Source organism: Zosterops lateralis, assembly GCF_965231275.1.
Source record: "Zosterops lateralis genome assembly, chromosome: Z".
Classification (NCBI taxonomy): domain Eukaryota; kingdom Metazoa; phylum Chordata; class Aves; order Passeriformes; family Zosteropidae; genus Zosterops; species Zosterops lateralis.
In genome coordinates, this window is record NC_139800.1 from 4,119,477 (window position 1) to 4,143,925 (window position 24,449).

Below are 24,449 nucleotides of genomic sequence, written 5' to 3' on the forward strand. Positions count from 1 at the left end.
TTGAAACACCTAAAAGAGTCATAGCTGGCTCTGTGTCAGGCTCTCTGCTAAGCTTTAATTGCCCTTTCTGAAATATTTGACACCATGATACTTCCAACAGACAAAAAGAAAAACAACAAAAAAGATTTTAAATGTTTGCTTTCACTTTTCCAAGCCTTCAGAATTGGTGGGAAACATAACGAGAAAGCATTCAGGAGAGGTCAGGTAACTCACACCTGCCAATTTTAAGTGACAACACTGCTTTTCTCTGTACCTGGCACAAATGTGTGTCTAGCTGGTGCTGAGCTAGAGGATTCCTGTGACAAATTCAGCACCGTGCTCCTTAAAACTGGCAGCAAGTGCAAGGGGTGAGTGAGCTCTGGTGAACTCCCAAATAAATGTCCAGGATGGTGTAATCCTTATCTGCTGGTTCCTCTTTGACAGCCTCAGCAGTTTAGCTCTGGACCCACCCAGTTTGGGCACACAAAACTCTCCCTAGTCTTGAATCATCCAGATGAATTCAGGAATCAGGCACATTTCTGCTCTACAGCTACAGACCAGAGGAACAAAAGAGGGCACCACTGTCACTGAGCTTCCCACTGACATTTTTCACATTCACTGAATGAAAAACAGAAGCCAGGAAGCAACTTGTTGCTTGTACTCCCTGCAACAGGCACAATTTATCCTAAAGACAGGCCAACACACTCTCTGCTCAAATAAATGTAGGTGTTTTTTGTTGTTGTTGGTTTTTTTTTGTTTTTTTTGTTTTTTTTTTCTTCTCTAAATGATGCTTCTACAAGAAAATGTTTATCCTACTGAAATTTTCTTTCCAGCTGTGCTCTGTTGAGGTATAAGATGCAACACAAAGGCACTTCTAAATATGCTGTGTAACAGTCTCTTTATTGCAAAATGAATATTGCAAGATAGAAATTTTGTTTCACATAGTTCGGCTCTTGAAAGAAATGTACAAGCCATGTTCTCTTTGTAGAAGGGACAACATGAAATGCAAACTGAGGGCAAGACTGGCCATCTGACTGGGAGGTTCTCAGCTTGTAAAGTGGGAGAGAAGAGTGCATCAGTATTCATATTATCCTGAGTATTATTTCAGTCCAAGGAACCACTTCATTACTTTTATCTAGTATATTTTACACCTGTTAGGGGGTTTTATTTACCTGAGGTTTCTGTTAGTTAGGCTGTAAAGGAGAAGTACCTTGTAACCAGTGATGTTGAGTTGTGGGTCTGAGAGATGACACTATTCAGACTATTCTCCTCAACTGGCAGTTAAAAATAGATAAAGGGTTAGGGTCTGATAAGCAGAGTTCTCATAGCTTCAAAACATTAGGAAATTAAAAAAATTTCAATCTAGAACTGTTTCAAAGCAACTTGAATATAGAGAAGCCACTCCAACATAGAGACATCCTTCGATGTGAGCTTTTTATATCATTTCCTTATGTGCTTTGGATGTGCTCATTTTAAACTCAGGGAGTTCTTATTCTTGATCATTTCCTTTAACAATACTACGAATGAGGAGGGAAATTATTTTCTTACACTCCAAGTGCTGTGTAACCACCTGTTTCCACACCTCATCTTGTTTGACTATCCATGTGAATCTTCCACAAAGCACAGTCAAAATATGATACAAATGTCAATGAAGTGCCTGGAATATTTCTATTATCAAATGGCAAGGCTGCAGGTGGCTGTAAAAAATCAAAATGTTTCCACTAAAAGCAACAGCCTTAATCTCTCTTACATTTTTGGACTAAAGAGGCCTTGCCTTTAGAAACATATGGCATCAGCTCTGAGAAAGTTCACTGTAATTTTCTAAAATGAAGTACAAAGGAAAAAAAAATTCGACCATTTCCTTGAATTTTAACATTAAATTCTGTGCTTGGGCAAATGGAATTGGTTACTTTAATCAGCATTAAAGTACAATTTCCAAAACGTTGAAGAGGTGCAGGAGAGGAAGAAATATTTAGGAGGCTTTCATGGATCTGTGTTTCAAAATACAAACATTATGTGGCAAGCATAATCACAAAAAAAAATTGTAGCTCTTCCACCACCTCACTAAAGGAGTCCCAAAAGTCCTACTGAGCTCCAAAAGTTCTAAGTGAGTTCCAAAGTCCTAATTTCTCCTCTTTCTTTGCATTTTTATCTGCAAAATTGTAATAACATTTCAATACTTCAGAGAAATGGTGTAAAGATTATTTGGTAAGATATTTGGCTTAGGGCTCAAAAAGCACTAATTATAAATTATGTGCTAATTTCTCTTAAGCTGCAATAAAGCCCAAGTCAAGTGATTTGCAGGAAATCCCCATTGTGAGCTTCTGTAGTTAATTTTAATAAGGTTACCTACATAAGAGCTTTATGTAATAAAGAATCACTCATAGTTTAGCATCTTCTTTTTATACTATTTCTTGTTAGCTCTGCTAAATGTCAGAGATCACTAAGTGCATGTCAAGTCACTAAACTGCATGTACCTATACACAGAAAAAAACCTTTTACAGATCTGAAAGAAGTATTTATTGCTACTACTTGATTTTCATGTTTTGGTTCAGAAAACTTGTGTAGAACTCCCTGACAGAGAATCTGTTCAGAAACTGACTGAGGAAATGATCCTTCCCTAGGGTGCCAGTCCAGCAACACTGAGCAAGTAACCATGTCCCTCCTCATTAAGACAAAATTTAAGCAGAATGTGCTTCATTGCCAAAAGCACATGGATAAATTCTGTCTTGGAAAAGGACCATTTGTTGTTATTCCGTAGATATGTTATTTAGATTTTAGAAACCACACAAAGTTCTATATCCCTTACCTGGTCATGACTGGCTTCATGCCACTGACCACTCTAAGGTCCAGCCCTCTGCATTAGGCCATTATTGTCCAATATATACACAGAAGTATTTAAAAGATCATCCCCTTCCTTTCCAAGCGCTTGTGATATGTGCTTGATTAGGATTTATCCCCTAGTTTTCATTCAGTGATCTCGTGTAAAAGCTTTTCTGCACGCTGTCCAGAAAGTGCACATGCTGTCCTGTGAGAGATTTCTGATTTCATAGGTGTGGAATAAATACTCCATCACTTCTGTCTTGCAGCATGAAGCTCTTCCTTGGCCAAAGCAGATGGTTCTTAGGTGTTTTGGGAAGAAGTCTGGGTGTCATATTTCCTGAAACTGTGGTTACGGAAAGACTCCCTGCAATGAAACAGATTCATAAATAGAGTTGGCAAATGAAAAACAATCAAAGAAATACCTGTTCTTGTGAAAAGGAGCTCAGCTGAAACGTGCTATGTTTTGGCAAGTCAAAGTTGTCATTTCTTCTTCTTCTCCCACCCCAAACTGGGCACAGTGGCTTTGTGAATAAGTATATTGTCATAATCAAAGAACATTAGATTCTTCTGTGTCAGTAACTAAAAAGGATTATGTTTTCTGTAGTGAAAGGATGACTTCGTGCTGCCAAACACCACATGGTGCCATACTTGCTCTATCTCCTTTCTGGCCTCAAAGATTGAAAAAAATCACAAGATGTTTCCAGTAACTTTGTCAGGGTGAGGGGGAAGCCTTATCTACGATGCTTTAAAATTACATAAATCCTCTACCCCCAGAATGCAGAGCTTGAGAAACACAGCTAACACCACAGTCATCTCCAGTGGAAGTCAGCAGATTTCTTTAATCAGTAATGGAGTTGGCAGTGTATATTCTGGCTTGGTTTTAGCTGCCAGTAGAACTCCCTTTCTTCCTTGCAAAAAATGGCATATTTTTGTACAGCCACAACAGATAACCCTGCCTTAACTATACCTTATGCTCTGGACTTTCACGACAGGTTTGTACAGCTCTGGGATCTTCCTCTCAATCATGGGTCTGAGGTTCTCCTTCAGTTTTGTGTAGTTCCTTTTGAGTTCCTGATGATATTCCCGCTGGTCTGCAGTTATAAGGTGCTTGTTTTTCTCCACTGCTTCACCACACCTAGGCAAAAGGAAAGAAAAAAATATATATGATAGATATAATCTACTTCTGTTAAACTCCCTCATTTTGTGTTAGGTAATTTAAATGGACAAGATACAGTTCCTTTAGCCTAGGCATTCCTCTGGTAACTTGTCAAGGCTAAAGTGATAATAAACTAATAAGAAAGCTCTGTTTTTTCCAAGTACATAAATTGAGATGATTTTTTTTTTTAGATATTAGGAAAGCATGAGTGAACAGATAAAAAGCAAATTTAATGACTGCAGAATACTGAGCTAGCTGCCTACTTATTGTATAAACAGATAAAGTGGCAATAGCAATACTCAGGAACTTCATATTTGGCATAAGACTTGTTTTTATTTAACTCAAACTTATCCTTCAGCAAGGAGGATAGTTGGAGTAAGGAGATGAGTATCTTCATATGTGAATATGCTTGTTGAGATTTACACACATGTCTAAAGCACAGGATATGTGTCTGCCACTACCACTGTGTCTGCTTGACAGATGTGGTTTTCTTATGAACAGCTTTCTACACAAGAATGTCATTTTATTAAAAATTAAATCAAGGCAACAATCTGAGATGTTTGATTTCTACAAGATGCTGAAAGATATAACAAATGGAAGATCCTAATTTATACATTATTAGTTTAGAGTGTTAACATTTCTTCCCTTTGAGAATGCAATGCCTTCCTAGGCTTTCGTGTGAAGCAGAAATAACAACTGTGCTCCAAGTGTTTAAAATGTGAGCTGCCAGGATTCATGATGTTAACTTGCATAGATAAGTACTCAATTATATTATCATTGCGTTATTGCTAATATTGAATGTATCGATGCATTTCAGCATCTCAATTTTGTTTTACTCACCTCATTATAAACTCCTTGAAGCACAACCTCAGCTTGTTGTGATGCCGATAAAGTTTGGGGTCTGCTGGAATTTCAGCCAGGAACACTTGTGCTACCTCTAGTGGTCCCTTTTAGAAATAACATAGGAAAATGTCAAACCCACCTGCTTAGACTGGAAACAGGACACACATTTGTTTAAAGCTGTTTGTTATTTCATGAGTGCAATTATGAAGGAAAATAAATCTATGCACAGTTACCATAACAGGATTTTTCCCTTTCCCCCCATGATAAGAGATTCTGCTTTGGCAAGCAGAATTTTTGCCAATCATATATTATCCTCTCCTGTTATTATTCCTCCTCTGGTCTCACAACAAAGGGAACAAATTCTGCTCAGCAGAGAGGAGCTGGGACAGCCCTAGTGACAAGCCTGGCTGTATTAGAGAAACACAGCTCCTCTGTGTGTATTACAAGACCTTCAGGTAATAAGCTCAGTGCCAAAAAAGATCATTCTTTGGAAAGCTTACATCAATACATTATTTCATAATAGATGCTTTGGTTGGTGATGAATCTGGAGGAACTGAAAGTATTTAGGTTTCAGCAAAAAAACCAGAGCTCTGTGAAACTGTGTATAACACCAAGTTTTTGCTTAGCCATGTCTTCATCATTCCATTTTATTTATTTTTTTTTAATTGCCTGGGCTTTTTTAGTGTGCATGTTTATGTTATACCTATGGCATCTCAGCTTTATGTTGGGGCACTCAGATCTTGGCTTCATGTGTTGATTTAATTTCCATGAAACTGAGTTTGTGGGATAATTGTTATTACTATTCCCATTCCCCAAGGGTACATCTGGAATGAGCAAAATAGCTGAAATGGCTAGTATGTTAGAAATGGAAAATCCTTGGATGCACAAGGCTCCTGTGAGTTTTTGCACCTACAGCCAGGACAGCCCTTTCCATGAACACTTCCCCCAAAAGCACAGCTAATGAACAGTACACAGTGACTAAATATCAAGGGACGAAGCTTAAATAACACACAGTGACTAAATGTGCCTGACTAGATGTACTTCTCCCAGTGCAAGAAATAGGAGTGCAAAATGAATGCACAGTGAGAGAAGTACACTTCCTTTGGCTTATTTGGATCCCTTACCTGATTTACAGTGGCTCCAACTGAGCCCTGCAAAACCATCTGGAGCATTTTGGCATCTGGTGGCTCTTGGTTGGTGGCTGCAGTGAGTTCCCGTGTTTTTTTACGCATATCTTCAATGGCAACTTCAATTGGGGTTAAAATAAACTAAGGAAAAAGGAGGAAAAGATGGTTCATTACCTGAATCATGCATGCAGCTGACCTGTTCTAAATACGACAATGTCACTATCATTCTCTTGTTTCAAAAGCAGCAGTTGTGAAACCCAGGAACGCTGTTCAATCTAACTTGGTAGATGGTCATCTTGCTGGATGGTGCATCTGATCCAAAGCTCTTAGACATCTTATCATTTGCTAGAATAGGGTGTGAATCAGACCTCCTGTTTGCATAAATTCATTCTTATTCTAAGTTACTTCATGCCTGAAATGGTGTTGCAGTTTCTACAGTATAAAGCTGTCCTGTCTCTAAACCAGCCCTAAGCCCAATCTAGTTCTCTGACTGTACTCCTATCCTACTTCTGCTTTATCAGCTAGAAGTATAGCTACAAACAGAGCTCCACATATCCTCCTACACAGCATTAAAGCTGGGAGGTCAAAGGAAGAATGTACACTGGCTATTGTCTCTTCTCCACAGTAAATCTCTCTTTTGCTTTGTCTGTCCCTTCTGTGATACTCCTCTTTACAAGAGCAATGTCTGAGAAATTCAGCATTCTTCTTTTTCCTGCCAAGCATAAATTTGGAATTTTTCCCACCCAGAGACTCCTTCAGTCCTTGAGAAATTATATCTGCATGCAAAACACAACATACCTCTTCTCTTTGGACGACATTGATTCTGGTTTTGATGTAGGGGAAAGCATGCATTGTGGTTAGGATGGTGTTCCTCTTGTACTGCTCACAAAGTTCCCCTCTGGGACGCCCATCCATAGTAAAAGGCGTCGTGTACATGAACCGAGAGATGTTGAAGTTCTTTTCAAAGTAGGTAACTCTGTCCTTCATCTCATACTCATCAAAATAGGGCTCCACGAAAGTGATTTGTATGTATGCCTAAGGAAAGACGGAAGAACCATTTACAACTCAAGGAATGTAAAAGGAATGCAGCATGTGAAGTATCTCATAGTACACACTGGCTAGTGATGGTCTGGAAAAGCACAGAGCTGAAAATCCTTCAGGGATCATTATTTTATTATTTAGAGCTAACAAAACTTGCATCCAGGAGGGCACAGCTTAACTCTGGGGATCAGAATCAGGGCAGGGACCAGAGATTAGAACTTTTAATTTCTATACGACTAGAACTACTACTTTCTATAATTTTTAAGCTACCACAGTAAGCCTGTCGCAGAGGCTTTAATACCCCTGGGCATACAGATACCAGAGAGTTGGGTGGTTTCTTTTAGTGCCTTAATGTTTGAGCATAGAAGTTGCAACAAGGACCTTCACCCTTCATTTCTTGTGTGACAAAGCACTCAACCCTTTTGGCAGTACTTTCCCTACCTTATTGGGATCCAGCTTTCTTTTGTCTACAGGAGCAGAGTCCTTAATCACTTCCACAGCATCCTCCCCAAAACACTGGCCATAAAATCCCTGGAAAGGAAATAGAATTATCCCAAAATGTTTGTCATTAATGCAATGCTAATGCAATTCTAGGAGAAAGGAGTGACAACCATGAGGATTTCTGGGCTTTGTACAGTCAGTATATTGCTCCAAAACCCACAGCTGGACAGGGTAAGATCACTGTGAAGTGCTCAGACAATCACAGAAGTTGAGATAAAACAATCAGAAGGGAACATAGCAATTCTATACAAAAAGCTGAAAAGATATCAAACCAAATATCTGGCATGCTCAAAATCACTCTATATATTACAATTATATTGTAAGAGACATAGTCTCAAAATAATGGATCACTTAGATTATTATGCTTTAAAAAGGGATACCGTGGAAAGGCTATGCACTAAGGGAATAATCTGTGGTACAAATCAGTTTGTTACTGATTTTTTTAATATAGCAATAATAATATTAGGACTGTGTGGGCTCATTGAAAAGTATAATATACCGTTTGAGATCATGTTAACATAACTTTTTTTCTTACCTCTAATCTGTGAGAGATCTCAGGGAGTTTTGTAATTGCAGGCTCCTTATAAACAAATTCCTGCTCATCCAAGTCCCCAAATTTGGATCCATAGAAACCAACACGGAAGTAAGTTCCAAACATTCGTTTTTGACCCTAATTGATAAAAACAAGAGGAAATTTACAATTGCTTTATGTAGATATTGTATTATTTGGATGCCTTTTTTTTTTTTCTCCTAGCTGATGTATAAGAAAATCCACTAGTCCTACATTTTCCTCATTTCAAAGCCACTTCTATATATCATCGGTGCTGATGGATTAGAAACACAGGACAGAAAACATACAAACTGAGGGGACATTTGACTGCAATCTAGCTTAAAATTTAAGCTGATCATGAAGGAAGTTTCACAAACCAAAATACCTTATTATTTTTAATTCCTTTGAGTACATGTAACAAAATTAAAATTTTGCAATTTTGCATTGAAAATTGCTAAGAATTTGAAACTGACTAGGCTCAGCAATAAGGCTCTTCTGAAGAAAGAGAAGGGACAGTATGAGTGCTGACAATTTAGACAGGTTTTCTTGTTTCTTCTGTTTTATAACTGAAAGCACAAGTGAATTGGCAATAAAATTATTTTTGTTAAACAGATGTGGACAGGTGCACACAGACATGTTCAGCTAAACCCATTTTATATTCATCTCTGCTTTTTTGGGTTTTTTTTTACACTGTAGGCTATGTAGGCAGATGAATGCAGATGGAAGCTTTTGTTTGGAAAAGGAAATGGAACTCTTTCAAATTCTGGTGGGTTGATCATGGCAGGATGCCAGGTACCCACCAAAGCCACTGCATTATCCCTCCCTGCATCTGGACAGGAGAGACACAGTGAATGGTTCATGAGTTGGCATAAGGATAGGGAGTGATCACAAACTGCTCACCATCATGGGCAAAACACACTGGACTTGGGGAAAAAAATTGAATTTATTACCAGTCAAACTCAGAACAGGATAAATAAGAAGTAAAACAGATTTTAAAAACACCTTTCCCCCTTTCTCCTTAGGCTCTGCACCTTCTCTCCCAGTGGTGCAGGGAGATGGGAAATGGGGGTATGGTCAGCTCATCACAGGTTGTTTCTCCCACTGCTCAGGGAGAGGAGTCCTTCCCCTGCTCCAGCCTGTGGTTCCTCCCTGCTCTAGCGTGAGCTTCACAGGGGGTCACAGCCTTCTTGCAGGCACCCACCTGCTCTGGCATCGGGTTCTGCATGGGCTGTGGATGGATCTCTGCTTCCCCATGAATCCCCATGAGCTGCAGGGGCACAGCTGCCTCACCATGGGCTGCAGGGGCATCTCTGCTCTGGTGCCTGGAGCACCTCCTGCCCCTCCTCCACTGATTTGGTGTCTGCAGAGCTGCTGCTCTCACTTATTTTCCACTTGTCTCTCCTCTGAGCACAATTACATCTGGCCAGTAACTTTTTTCCCTTTTTAAATATATTATCCCAGAGGTGCTGCCACTGTCAGTGATGGGCTCAGCCTCAGCCAGCCTTGGCCAGCAGCTGGCATTGGCTCTGTTGGATATGGATAAAGTTTCTGGCAGCTTCTCATTGGCATCACCCTTTTTACTCTCCCCTTCCACTATCAAAACCTGGCCACACAACCCCAGTGCACACATGAACCATTTTATTAACACCAGTCTTAAACAAACAGTGCAAACCAGCAATGTGTCCTGACAGCAGTGCCTTGCCTCACAAGTACCTTGTTAATAATGCTGTCAAAGGCCTTCTGCAGCTTGCTGTGTGTCAAGGTAAGCTTCCTGAAGTCTCGATGTGCTTCCAGTATGGGGATGACAATTTTGTACACTTCATTCACGGTTTCGTACAAACCTCCCTTTGAATATTTAAAAAGAGGAAGAAAATAAATGAGTCTTCATGCACTCTGAAAAGAAACTATATCTCCATCAATGGTTCAGCTGTAAAGGGGATTGATTTATGGGACTCATCTGTTAATCTGATATGTTGCTTGTTTCGGTGTCCTGAAAATTAGTAATAGTAAATGGGCAGTTCTGAACAGCAAACAATGAACTGGATGTAATTTGGATCTCTGATCTGTTGGGCTCTCAGACTCAAATTCCTGTATAAAACCCTGGATTCTGCCCCAGGGCTACAAGAACTAGAAATGCAGGTTAGCAGCAGGAAATGGATTTGTTTGTCATGTATGGTTCAGGCAACCAGAGCTGTGTCTGGACAAAAGGACCCAAGTGGTACCTTTAGAGATGCTAAATCATGAGTTCTTACATAGCAAGTGTAGATTATGGTTGTATGCTGGGTAAAAGTATAGGAGTAATCTCACATGCCTCCTAAAATATATACTTTATGCAAGATCTTTTTCTTAAATGTGCTATCCCATGATAATACCACTGAAATTCTTGGCTCCTGCCTGAGATAATCACTTTCTGTTGATGTTTCCCATGGTCTGCATCATGATAGAGGTAGATATGTGGCTGAGTTAGGCTGAAAAAGTCTAAGTTAATCAATCTGACTGAGGCAGTACTTGGACAGCCAAAAACGTGTCCTCCTGTTATTTGGAGGGTGGCAGGTCTGTGATGCCTGGTTTAGCAGTACTGCACTGTTTGCTCACATGCAGGAAAGGAAGCTGTGGGTCTGGCTTAGGTAGCCCACTATCCATTCCCTCCTGGTGATCCTGGTCCTCACTCACCGTGCTGAAGAGCTCTGCAGCTTGTTCCAGCAGCCCCACCAGTCCACTTTCTGAGAAATACCTCCCAGAACATATGCCATCTTCATCAGGAGACAAAACATCGTCTGAAACAGCAGATTCCTCCAGCACATTGGATGAAATGTTCTAAAACACATCAGAGCACAGAAATCAAAAGCCTAAACCAACTGTACATCACAAAGATTGAGGAAGAGATTGTTTCAACATATTTACATGATGGGAAGAGGAACGAGTTTTTTCAGGTGCAATCAGGGGACACATAGTTACTTATTTTTTAGAAGTGAAAGTAACGTCATAAATTTCCATAGATGGTAGATCAGGGGTTTTGCTGCAAGAATCATGAATTTTCTTTCTAGGCTCAGGTTTAAAATGCAGATTCCTGTAGGTGTCAAACTGGCTCTGCTCTGGTGGCTGGATTTCCATGGAGCTGCAGTGAGCTCAATACTACCAGGGTCACAAGCAGTGTGCCCTTCCTAGTGCTGGCATTTGGGGTGGGAAATTCCAAACTGCACTCTAGATCTTCTGCCACCTGCTTGAATAAATTGGACTTTCAGGTTTTCATTCACCTTTTCCAAGCAGAGGAGAAGTAGGACACAGATAATATTGACACAATAATTGATTGCTTCTTCTTGGTTCATCCTCTACCATATTACACTTCAATCCTGAGAATTTACTCACTTTCTTGTTAATGCTACGGACCTCATTGTGCATTCAAATAAAACTAGATGAAGTCAACTCTTTTGAGATTCTAGATCATGAAATAACATGTCTACAGTTCTTCCGGACTTCTTTGAATAAATGACACTGGGTGGCATTAACATAAAAAATATAGAAACATGTGCAAAATAACAGTAAAATATGTGTACATATAGTATGGGACTGGCATATGTAACTTTCAGCAGCAGAAGAAAGGCTAAGCTTCGATCTTCTATTAATTAAAAGGAGTTAAATTAGTGTCATAGTGTCTCATTTCAGCAGAAACTGGCAATGACAATCTGTCTGAGTGCAGGATGGATGCCAGCTGGCTAGCTAGCTGAGTCCTTAAAGGCATCTTTATAAAATAACAGAGACACTGAGAGCTGCTACTATTGATCAGATTTCAGATAAAGAATTGGCACCCACACACCACTGGCAGCATTGGGCTTTCCCCCTGGGTTTTACGGATGCGTTCATTTCTCCCTGGGTGAAATTTGCACCAACCATGCTGCCAGCACACTGCCTAGTCTGCACATCATGTCAGTGCCACTGGAAGGGTGAGCACAGCCCCAGAACAGCATTCACAGGAGGTGAATAATCTGAATTTTGGGCAGAGGAAGAGCTACAGCACATTTAGCACACCTACACCACTTTTTACCAATCAGTCTCATTGGAGAGTGACTTCAACCAGACTTAGGTTCACTGGCACATACCTGCAAAAACTCACAAGCCATGCAGATTAATTTCTGGTTTTCTTTTTCTGTAACAGTAGCCATTAAGGACTGTTTTCATGTGACTCTGGTGGCTTTTTTTTTTCCCCTTAATTTTTTTAAATTTTATTGTATTTTCCTTTTGTAGCAAAGAGAAGAGAGTCTAAAGAAGTGATTTACATACAAAAGTAATGAGAAAGTCATGGACACCAATTATTCCTTCTCCACCTTTAAGCCTCTAATAACTAATGTCAGAAATGTAATTCCATGTTTTACAGTCCATGCACTCTAGGAGAAGAGAGCCTGCATAACATATTCCTGGGGATTGCATGATCTTTTGGACATGCCTTACCCAACTTTAGCTTTGATCTACCTTCCATACTGAAGAAATTTACATATCCCTTGTATAATAAAGGCAATACATAAATCATCGTTTATTTTATCAGCAAATATATTGAATTTCCCAAGCCTAGTTTTCATTTAGGAAAAGAAATATTTTTGTAAACTCCAATCCCTCTGTGATCTCCAGCCCTTATCACCATGTTAAATAAAGCCAGGGTAGCCTGCAACCCAGATGCCCAAACAGCCCAGGCAAATTAGGCTGCTGCAGAGCTGTGTACCTCAGCAGGTAGACATACACACAAACTTCTTCCCTGTGTTAATATAAAGGGGCTTTAAAGTTAGTCCCTATGCCCTTCATACTCTCACTAATTCTGCTTTACTGCTTGTGAAGGGGATTTAGTGTAAATATGAATTAAGCTCTAAAGTAATCCCACTGAAAGTTGCCCCACTCTGATTATGAGGGATAGTTTTGATTGCATAGAGGGAAACATTTGGTCTGGTACAGTACAAGGAAAAGTATTACTCTACTGATAGTCAGTTTTCTGGATGCTAACAGACTCACTGCATAAAATCAAAATCAGAACTGATTTGATCCTTTACTGACTCATTTTACTCATCTGTAAAAAGGAGATAATACTTTTGCTCATCTAGAATAATATTTTTATTAACATTATCATCACCCTCAATTCCACAACTAAATGCATATCACCAATATTAGTTGATCTTATATCTGAGTCAAATGAAGAAATGAGCACAGAAAGAGTCAGGGAGAAAGACCTGTAACTACAGGTAAAGCCAAGCCAGTCTGCACAGTATTTTCCTCTTTTAAGAAGGTCATCAGAATAAGATCTTCACAGGTGCTACAAAACATAAACCTTCTTGTAAAGAATGAGAAACCTTTCCTGGAAAGCCTATGCAAAAATGCAAAGGGTTATTATAGTTAATTACTGTTATTGAGTAAACTGAAATTCAAAATTGTGCTGTCAGATAAAGGGTTGTGTAATTGGGTTCTCATCATTAGGGCATTTTATTACCTCTCTCCTATGGGGCAACTGTTTCTTTGGCAAACACATATTTACACAAGCATTTTGATGAAAGAAACTGATTTGCTGCTTTTAAACACCTACGTTTTTGCTTGCCTAGTGCCTTGTACAATAGACTTCAACTCTCTAACATAAATGAAAACATATCCATTTATAGCAATCTGCATAATCTAGGAGTGATGGAGGGAGGAATTGCATCAGGGTCAAGTGTGTGAGCTTACAGGCACTTAGGGCAGCCTGGGAGCAGGATAACATTGGGGAGGGAATGCAGATTTCACTTATATCCAAATGATGATAGTATCTAACAAATAGAGAGAAAAGAAGTAAATAGAAGCAAAGCATGGAAGTTAGAAGTTTGAAGGTATACAAAACTGGGAAGGGATGCAAAATGGCAGAAGTATAAATCCATAGCCAGGAGTTTAGCCATTAAAAAGAGTATATACAACTACCTTGATATTAAATAAAATCAAGAATAAACACTTGTCCATAATCTACTTGCTAAGGTGGAATTGCAAATACTAATGCCCAAAAAACTAAATTCAATGCAAAATGCTAAGTGGCTCAATCGTGTTCACATTTACTATTTTGAAGGGAAAAAAAACCCAGTTGGTACGGTTTTATCAATGCACCATTAGTGCTAGGTATTTCAAACTCACTTTGACAATAAAATGTGCTCCACAACAGATCAAAAAAGCTAAGCAAAAGTGCATTCAAGCAGTGAATCCTGAGCTGACACATGTTTTAGGAAATTGGGGAAGTTCCAGAAGATGAAATATGCTTTGGGAATCATCTATTTCTTTAAAGTGTACAACATGAGCAGATGGTAGTAGGTTTATCAGACTGCACCAGGACAAAATGGTGGAAATGTTGATAAAAAATCATTAAAGAAAACCTTAAAGGTATTGTACCTAGCCCAAATTGAAGCCAGATTACACCTGATACTTCCTAAAAAACAGATTACAAACTAATATAGGTAATAATGTCTAAACAGTAGATGCCTAAATAATATCTAAGGTGACCCTACGAAATATAAATATTTCCACTAATTAGTTGAAATTATTTAAAATTTACTTTATTCATTTCAGCCAACAATTTACTAGTTTCAGAGAATAAAGATAAAAGAGAAACTATCAACACATGGCAATAAATGAAGGGTTTGGCCATTTTTATTTTTAAGAATGTGGAGAAAAGAAGCACTAAAATAATTGAATTTGCATATGAAGTCAGTTCAGGTAAGGGTATCCAAAACTGCATAATCTGATAAACTAAGTATATATACATATATATATATATATATATATATGCATTTTACAGTGTCTAACTTTAACCACAAAGACTTATGCTTTCATCTATGTGATGTAGAAAAGTAAGGCGAAAAGTGAAATTTAAGAAAACTGTCTGGAAAAATCAGTTTATTACTGACTAAAGAGCTCAACAATGCCAAAAGAACCAGTGGAGCCTTCAGAGAGATAATGTGAGTGCTATTGTTCATGCTGAAAGAACTTATGGGACATTTTTACTTGACTTGGATATACTGGACTGACTGCAGTGACTGTGTGATTCATCAATCAAAAGGGTTTGGTTAGTAACTTGAAGGCAAAGGATTGGAGAACACGCCTGAAAGGACTGAGCAGCTCCAATTATCTGGATTATGAGAAAGAAGTTTGAAAGATGCATCTGTCACAGTTGATAAGTAACAGCCCTAGAAAAAGCATGTGATAATAGAGGGGTTCTACTTAGCAAAAAAGAGATTACAGTATCATAGTGCTGGAAATAGAAGCTGTAACTTCCCACTGCAACACCCACCCCATTTGGGCACCTCTGCTTGGCTCAGCACAAGAACAAACACACATAACCAGAACTGCCTCATGCCTTCAGAGCCTTTTACCTGGAAGCTGACACTGCCCACAGGGAGATAGTTCCTATCCTCCAGCATGCTCAGGTACTCTGCCACCAGGGCTGCAGCGTGCACCAGGCACATGGCTGCCTCTGTGTAGCACTTCCTCTTGGTGTGCTTCTCTGCCATGTTCTGCAGCCAGGTCAGCCTCAGGTCTGGAGATGTCTGGTAGCCTTTGGCAATCCTGAAAACACAGGCCAGAAAGCAGGTGTGAGTGGCCACTTCTCAAATAACATAAATGCATTTATCATTCTTCCCCTGGGTTGAATGGAAGAAAACATCTCTGTCTTTATTCTACATGATTCATCAAACAGAAAGCAAAATAAATGGTCAGGCAATGCTGGGCAGGAGACAGAGGGGCTATGAGGAAAATAAAACTGCTGCATCCAAGACTCTTCAGTGTTCCTGACTCTCATCCTTGCCCAAATCTATGTCCACCTCCCAGAGGCTGCACTGCAATGTGCTCACTGCTGCAGCCTGTGACACACCAGCTCTGTTAAAGAGGGAACGTGCACAAACAGAACAGATGGAGAGCTTGTCACAGCCTGTCCCTAAAATGCATAGTTCAGCTCACCCCACTGCAGAATTTTCTCAGTAGCAATTCTAAATGGATTCACCTGTACATGAGGTCCATCAGCATCTCTGGATCTTCCTGAAATTCCCTCATTTTCACCGTGTCTGACAGGATGCTGTTCAGATTACACAGTAGCTCCTCGACCTGAAGCAATGCAAAGATCAATGTGCAATTCTCTGATGTTTTTTTTTCCCTTCTGGAAAAACAACAGCACCTGCACCATATGATGCTACTCTCTTTAAGCCTCTTTTACCCAAGGAAATGTCAGGATGTTTTCTTCAGCTCTGTGCAATGCAGCATGGACTACTGACATAGCAAATCTTACATACACACATTTTAATTAATCAAAATGAGCTGAAATCCTCTGATCTATTTATTGCTGAACGAAAAATATCAAATATGCCAATGAAGTTTAGCTTTAGTTGATCTTTGATCTGAAACCAGATGTTTTTGTAAGTCTTCAGCACAATCTGAATTACTCTAAGAATTTTAAGAAAGTATTTGACAGTTGTCTGAAATGTTTTACATTATTGCTGATAATGAATAATGTTGGCAAAGGGAGAGAAATTTCCCAGATGGTACTTGGCTTAAAACATAATGAATCAAATTCCATTTTGGGAAACCCTTAGAGGGCGTAGGTCCTGCTGGGAACTAGGAGAAAGCTGTACTCAAAATCAAGAGATGATGATTACAACCATCCTGTAATGTGATTTCAGGAGAAATTCTTAAGAGTTTATTTTATGGAATAATATCCACTTCTTCCCCACTTATTGTTGTGCTAGACATAAAATCATGCAATAACCTCTTCATCCTTATTTTCATTGCTTTGGAAGACCAAGATCAAGATCTAGAACTTGCTTCAACCACAGTCCTGTGTGAAAGCCCCCGATAAAACCCACAGATGCCATAAAAGATTTAACCTGAATGGGAAAAGGTGTTGCCTGCATGTCTCTGTCTTCCTCTGCATAGGCCAGGATGGTCCGCAGGGATCGCCGGAGGAATTCCTCATTAAACTCGGGGGATTTTCCAACCAGAGAAGCCAGTGACATGGTCACCTGCATCTTCACTCTTGAAAAATTCTTCCAGGAGAAAAACACAAAGACATCAAAGAGTGATGGCTGCACTGCAGTTCATGTATCTACCTCCTCTATGAAGCAAACTCACCTTCACCTGCCCACACTGAGTGCAGTAGACTCACTGCTCACATAACTGGCCTCTGGTGCATCAAACCTAATTATGTTTTACCCACTTAAGCCAAAGATCCCTAATTCTGACAGGTCTGTACTTGGGTGCTAGAACGTTCCTTGAAATATGCATGCTTGCCTGGGACAGGAGAAAGCCAGAAGCACCCCATTCTTCCTTTGCACAGGGCAGTGGGCATGTGGATCAGACCAGACACAAGAATAGATGAGGATAAATGACTGGAAAAACATTCTGGAAAAATATCTGGGAAGCAAAAGGCCTCTGGGAGCTTCAACTGGTGATACACTACACCCTGATGATCATGGTGTGTCTGCAGTATTCTTTCCTTCTGCAGAGCTTACACTGTTTACATACTCAAGACTTTTAAAGTAATAACTAGTGAAGGAAATTCTGTGCAGGATCAGATGCTATCCAAAATTTTAATGCATATCCTTTTGTGCTAGAACATTATTAATCTACATGCATAATGTGTGTCTTTTGCTCCATGTGTGGTAAAAATCAGAGCCTAGTCCTAAGACCAAGGAGCTGGTGAAGAATTCCCATTAATACAAGTATACAGGGGTTGTAATTGCATTAAAATAGAACTAGACTAGTTCTGACACAGGAATGGAAGAAAAAAGACATCATGAAGAGTATTGTATAGTCTCTGCTGTCACAGGCCTAATGCTGCTCTGTTTGAAGCTGCATTTACAGATATTGTAGGACCAGTCACGTTTCCTGAATCAAAGCAATAAACAATAATTAAAACTACTTTCTCTGCACTTCTCTCAGCTCAAATGTGTGAAACAGCAGACCAGGTGACTGCAGATGCATCCCACTTGCTGCTGCAACTTCAGTCTTTCTTTCAACTGATCACAGAAAAGGTGGCATGCAATATACTGGTGCTCTCAAATTCTTACACTGGTAGAGCTGAAGCTGTATCTCATGAGGAGATAAAGAGTGGCACAGGCTTGAGTCCGTGTGATGTCTATGCTGCTGCTGCAGTGATGGAGAACTCTTTGGCACAGGTCAGCACACTGTTCAACCTCCTCTTCAAACAGCAAATCTCCAAACTAAAGGAAGGAGAAGAAAACTTTTATTACTCTCATTTCTATGCCATTAAAACATCACTGCCTTAGTGCCAGGGTTCAGAAAAGTCACAGGGTTCAGAAAAAGTCTGAAATTTCCAAAAACCTACATTTTATGCTTCTTTTTATTCAGGCTTCTGGTTCCTGTAGATGCTGTAGATTCCATTTTTAAGATTTTCTACAGGAAAGAAGGGTTTGAAAATAGCCTTTGTGTTTTGAAAAAAGAGAAAGGGGAGTATGATGGTTCCAGGAGTTTTGGAAAACATCAAACATGGCAAAATTCACAGAAGCCTGGAGATTTGCTATTTTCAGAATTCACAGCGATTCATGAAACATGTAATTACTTCCTTAAGTATATGGAGCAATTTTTAGTTCTTTGCAGCAACACCCTACCCCTCCCCAGGCCTCCAACGTGCTCTTCCTCCTGTGGTGTGTCACAAAACTCCCACTGCCAAACTTTCGTGCCATATCCTCCTTTAGAGTGTCTTCACAATGCACGTAGTAGGCAATAAACTCAAGGGGCAGGCTGTCTGTCCTTTCTTCAGTCCATTATCTCACTGTTTTGTCTTTAATTTATATTGCAAGCCTGCTGGCACAGGGTTTTATCACTTTTATTTGTAAAATAACATCTATATGCCTACAGTATAATAGAAATAATTGGAATGATTGCTTGATGAAATACAAAACCGAGTCAGCTTAACTACAAGATCTGTTTCAATGAGAATAACAATTGCTTCACAAAATTCATTACTGTAATTGGAAGTTAGCTTTTAAAGATAAAGTAAAATGAAAACATAATTATTAGTTTCATAAGTATTCAGATATCTACCCTGTAATTAGGCTTTGTCAGCCGATCTGCATTTAAGAGCACACAGGCATTAACTGGACAGGAGTATCCAGTTTTTCATTTGTATTTTAGAATAGTTTAGGGAAAATGAGCATTTCATGGATTCCTCCTTAGTGGAGCTGCTTTTCATGGTAGGAAAATGAATTTTTAAAAGATTTTAGAGTCCTTATGAAGCACCCAACCCATTATGACCTCTATTATTAAAAAAAGACTTTGGGTTAATTTCTCTCGTCATATATATTTTGAGGTTTGTGGGATTTTTTTTGTTTTGTTAGGTTTTGTTGTTGTTGTTTTTTCTGATCTGGAGTTTTTTTATTGGTGACATAGAAGTGGAAGAGAGATGAGGATTTGTCATAGTTTTCAGGCAGAACAAAGATGAAAACTATCAATGTCTTAGAATCTGCTTAGAATTTTGAAACCTGTCTTAGAAATAGAGACCTAGAATGATGCCCTCAATGTCTCATGAGTTTTGATTTCTCTCCTGCCCATCTGATTAGAAACTAGTCCTGCTGATACAATAATTTAAATTTGACTTTATGGAGTTCTTGTGCAGTTCCTGGCATTAAGATTCCTAATTAAAATCAGAATGTATTAGAACTAAAGTGTGTGGAATTGCTTATCTTTTTCTTAGTAAATCTTATATGTTTAAGAGTAGACTGTTAAACCCACAAGATAATTCAGATTTAATTATTCCATCTTGTGTGGTCTTGTGAATTAACCTTACAACAGATATAGAAATTCTGCAACAATCCTACAGATAGTAATTTGTATTTAAAAATGCAAAATGTGTTTAATAAATGTCAAAGAAAAGTGAATGCACACAGCCCTGCTCTAGAAATGCCGTTCTATTAATTTGATTGGAAGCATGAAAACAAAAGTATAACAAGAGCATACCTTGGCAATGAGAGCTCTCAGTGTGGCAAAGCAATGAGTCAGGTAAGTGGTGCTCTGATCATAGCCAAGAGAATTTACCAGGACCTTCAAAACTCCTCCCAAGAGATTATCTCTGCATTCTGCTGCAAAGCTGGCCTACATAGGAAGGAGAAAAACAAAAACTGTATGAGGTAATTCAGCAATGAACTGGCACACAGGAATTGAAGTTCTGTTCTCCTGCCCATGAGACATCCAAGAGTTTGGTGTTTCTTCATTTTTAACACCTGCTTCAGAGAAATTTCAAAGCACTTTTGTAGTTACCAAGAAGACAGAGGGGGAAATGTCCCAAACATTTTCCAAGTTCCAAAGACTCTCCAATGCATTTTTAAGCTCAGTAAGTTTCTGCAGTGCTTCTTGAAGCTCTGTTTCTGTTCCTTGCAATCTTTCATGTATACTTTGGGTTGGGTACTGATCCTGTGGTGGGCAAGGACCACCCTTTCCCTTGCATCCTTGATATCCTGAGCATCTGGGCTAAATAGACATGCTGGTCTGTTCTGATTCAAACCCACAATGAAAACAGTGGGGAGACTAGGTGCTGTGAGTGATGTTCAGTACAACAAAAGTCTAGCAGATAAATGCTTTTCTACTAACAGGCTTTCAAGCATGAAGTTTTCTCCTTGCTACTATGAACTTTTTTCTATTCAAGACTATGCAAGTTTACAGAAGATCTCAAAATATTTTGCACTGTCTAAGAAACAAAAAAAAGAAAAAATAATGTTTCCACTGGCTTCTGAGGGAGCAGGGATTGGTACTAAGCCACCTCTATTATTTCTCACCTGAATGATGTTCTCTTGCATATCAAGAATGATCAGGTTAGCTTCAGTTGCCAGGTTTCCACTGATCAGAGCTTCTTGGTCTAGCTCAGCTTTTGTCCTGCAAAAAGGAGTTCTAATTAAAGCAAGCAGAGGGTATCCCAAGAGTTAGATGACCTGCTGTTTAAACAAAGCCAGAATACAAATGCATACCATTCCAAATGATTCCATAAGAGCGGACAATGACAATAATGTTCTTAAAAACTATGGAGTGAAATTAGGAAAGCTGTTGTAGTAGAAGAGCAGTCACAAAGGGGACTTTTGAAAACTAGGCCTCCAGACAATTTGGATGGATGCTTTTCTTCCTTAATAGTCATCTGCATAATGACTAATTAATATCATGTTCACTTCAGTAAACTATGTTCATGTTCAGTAAACTACACTGTAATTTCTGAATGCATTGCCTGTAGCAGGAGACAAAACTCTCAAACGGAATAATGGATAACTGATCTGACAATTCCAAAAAACAAACAAAAAAACACCCCCAAACCTGCCCCCCCCAAAAAAACCCCAAACAAACAAACAAACAAACAAAAAAACCCAACAACAACACCAAAAAAAAACAAAACCAGAAAAACACCAGACTAGCTCAAAGCAGAAATTGCTTCAGTGCCATAGAAGGATTGTTTAATGTAGGCAATTTAAAATGTTGACTCTTGAGACTGTTGACAACAAAAGAGAGCAGGTCCATAAAACAGTGTCCCAGGCCATGTAAGAGAGAACTGAAATATTGATAAAAGACAGGAGACAGTGGTAAGGCAAAATATGATATCATCTTAGCTGACACTTAAGGACAAGGTCTGGGATGCAGCTCCTCTGCAGCTGAATAAGCACAGGAGCAGCTACTAACAAAACTGCTACTAACAAAAATCTCTTCCCTATGCCAGAAAAACAAAGAGGCATTTTTTTCCCCTAAGATACTCAAAAAGGTGCTGTTGCCTGGCTAGAGCTGCTCTCCAGAGCTTGAGACTAGATCCTGTCACTTTGGCCAAAGTTCCTAAGGTGCATTTCTGTGGCAGGAGCAACATCCTTACAATCACTCTTCTGAGTGGCTTCAAAACCTGTAGCTGCTCTGCCACATTCATTTATCCAAAAATAAAACCAGAGGAGCAAAGAGCCATCCTTTCATGCACAAACAGAGAATTCTGAGGGCTGAGGCTAAGAAAGGAAATCAGGGAACTCATATATTTATTAACTACAATGACTCAAAGCAACAAAAACCAAAAGGGACTGCAAAAACTTCAGTGGTATAGTAAGGGCAGAAATCCCAGTAAGAGTAAGAACTGAACAAATTTCGTGAACTTTACAAGTGTTTGGATCATTTCCACTGAGCTTTCTACATTAACCATGTTGACTGGATCTTCTCTGGCGTGGCACAAAACTGCTGCTACAATCCCAAAGCATTATCTTCCCTGACTCCTGCTAACAGAGCTCCTCTATAATAACATAATATGGAGAAAATGTCAAACCTAGCTTAGCTGATTTAATGTGGCAAAACATATACCACAGTATAAACTGAGGAGCCAAAATAATTGTAGCAAGCCTCTGTGGTGTATTTGATATGACTCTATCATTAATGTTTGCCAAACTGTTAATAAGAAGGAAAAAACTGTGTAGACAGCTATTTTAAATTCTCCTTCTAGTATTTGTGACCAGTTTATTGTGTCATAGCAACAGTTGGATATTTCTGCCACATAAACATTTTACTTTTCTTCCTCTTTGACAAAAGAGGGAAAGGATTGACACTACTGATTTTGTAATAAAACATCCTAGGAGCAAGAACAAAACATAAAAACCCCAAGCAGCTTGGTTCTAACAAAAGCAATATGCATTAATTAAATTACTTACTTGTCCTGTCTCTCATTTGCCTGCCGCCACTGCGTCTGCTCCTTCCTCCAGCGCAGATTTTCATTTACCCCTGCTGACCTGTCATTCCCTAAGAGTGCAACAGATGTCAGAGATTAAAACAAAAGGGGACACCTCAAGGCTGATAGCTCACCAAAAAGGAGATATATTTCTGTAGCAGCCTGTCAGAACTAAAACCATTCAACTTACAGGTTCAGGGCTCTAGTAAAAAGACTCATCTTTTTTTTTTTTACTTAGGATTTTTAGAGCATTAACTTGTTTCATGTCTACAAAAACCTAAAAAACCCAACCTTCCATTTATTAAACAGATCTTCCATTTATTAAGTGAAGCAACCTTTTTTGCTATGAACAATTTGTTTTTTAGTGATAGTTTTGATACCATTTCTTGGTTCTTGATTAGACACTAACATAACATTTTAGAACGTCTTGAAATTTCTTTGTTGGCTTCATATTCTTCACAGGAGAAGAGCTCAGTCCTAGATACACCTTGGACAGTTGAAACCTAATGCAAAACCACAAATGGTCTGCAAAAGAATGGACTGTGGTGAAAAGAGGATGAAACGGACAAGGATGAAAATGGATAGTGTGAACAAACCCAACAAACTCATTTATATCTAGAGCCACTTGGGTTCCCTCAAAAGGCACAGGGGGACAAGGGTATGAAGTACCAGCTGGTATTCTGCAGCGCTTCATCATTTCTCCTCTGGCTCCTTCTCCTCTCAGCAAAGCCTCTTCCAATCGAGCTTTCACATCTCGTGACTTCTGGAGTGCTTGGGTGCTAACTTTGTCTGAGCTCTGCTTGCCCTGAAAGCAAAGTTAAAAGCCATCAACACCAATGCCTCCATTTTTAATCATGAAACCAAATTACATCTCCAGAATGAGATACAACAGGAGAGACCTGTTGAAGGGGCAGAAAGCAATGAATATGATTGATTAATACATAAAGTCTAGTGAAAAATGTTGTGAATAAGGAAAGAGGTACAATGTGTGCTGCTAATAGAAACAAAGAAGTAGTTCAGTACTATTTCTATAAAGAAATTAAAGTTCAGAGAGGTTATTTGGTCCGCTTCAGACAGACCCTCTCAGAGAGAAGAGTGCTGACATCAAGTCCCTGCCCTTAACTAAAGAGTCATCCTTAGTGTCCTGTCCAGTATTTACAGCAGCTGTTGGTATAATTCCCTCAAATACCCCGACAAAAGAAAATAATTAAACTACTTAGAACACCATCATAGGACTTCTTCAAAAGTTTCAGCAGCATTTTACTTGAAGGCTGTTGTCAGTTATTTTATCTGAACTAATTTCTCTGGATTAGATAAGTGCTAATTTAACCATTGTCATAACTAATTTCCCATGTACAGCTGGAATTTAAGGAAAAACATTGATCCAAACCAGGACAACAAAACCATGCCTTGTTTCACTTACCTTATACTCAAAGCATGAAACACAAATGAAGAGGAGGTCTAAAATCCTGTTCAGCTGCATGGATGGAAGGTCTGCAACCCATTTCTGTATTAGTTTCTGATCAGCATTTTTCATGATCCAGAGGAAACAGATCAAAAGGTTTCGAGTAGTATCAGGACCTAATGTGGCAGTGTGCCTGTAGGGCTAGGAACACATAAAGTAAATGTCAATTGAAAGAAGAAAAAGGAGAGAAAGGTCACTTGGGTGAAGAAATCTTATTCAAATTTCATTGGAATCAAATCTCAGGACTGGACTTCAGTAAATTTGACCTCTTCCAGGTGAAAGTT

At 39.1% G+C, this 24,449-nt stretch overlaps 1 protein-coding gene across 2 annotated transcripts in view; it reads right to left on the reverse strand.

The window, feature by feature from the left end:
• Positions 1–416: 416 nt before the first annotated feature.
• DOCK8 (dedicator of cytokinesis 8) overlaps positions 417–24,449 on the reverse strand; it is a 70,913-nt gene continuing 46,880 nt past the window's right edge. For both annotated transcript variants that reach the window (XM_083884505.1, XM_083884504.1), the window contains exons 30-47: positions 24,124–24,306; positions 23,370–23,505; positions 22,684–22,771; positions 20,800–20,896; positions 19,985–20,119; positions 18,076–18,228; positions 16,894–17,052; positions 16,017–16,117; positions 15,391–15,583; positions 10,694–10,837; positions 9,734–9,865; positions 8,006–8,140; positions 7,411–7,500; positions 6,727–6,963; positions 5,926–6,069; positions 4,799–4,905; positions 3,770–3,937; positions 417–3,166 (exon numbers count right to left, since the gene is read on the reverse strand). In XM_083884505.1, the coding sequence (XP_083740631.1) occupies positions 3,103–3,166; positions 3,770–3,937; positions 4,799–4,905; positions 5,926–6,069; positions 6,727–6,963; positions 7,411–7,500; positions 8,006–8,140; positions 9,734–9,865; positions 10,694–10,837; positions 15,391–15,583; positions 16,017–16,117; positions 16,894–17,052; positions 18,076–18,228; positions 19,985–20,119; positions 20,800–20,896; positions 22,684–22,771; positions 23,370–23,505; positions 24,124–24,306 (2,466 nt within the window). In that variant the 3' untranslated portion in view covers positions 417–3,102. The remainder of the gene's footprint in view (positions 3,167–3,769; positions 3,938–4,798; positions 4,906–5,925; positions 6,070–6,726; positions 6,964–7,410; positions 7,501–8,005; positions 8,141–9,733; positions 9,866–10,693; positions 10,838–15,390; positions 15,584–16,016; positions 16,118–16,893; positions 17,053–18,075; positions 18,229–19,984; positions 20,120–20,799; positions 20,897–22,683; positions 22,772–23,369; positions 23,506–24,123; positions 24,307–24,449) is intronic.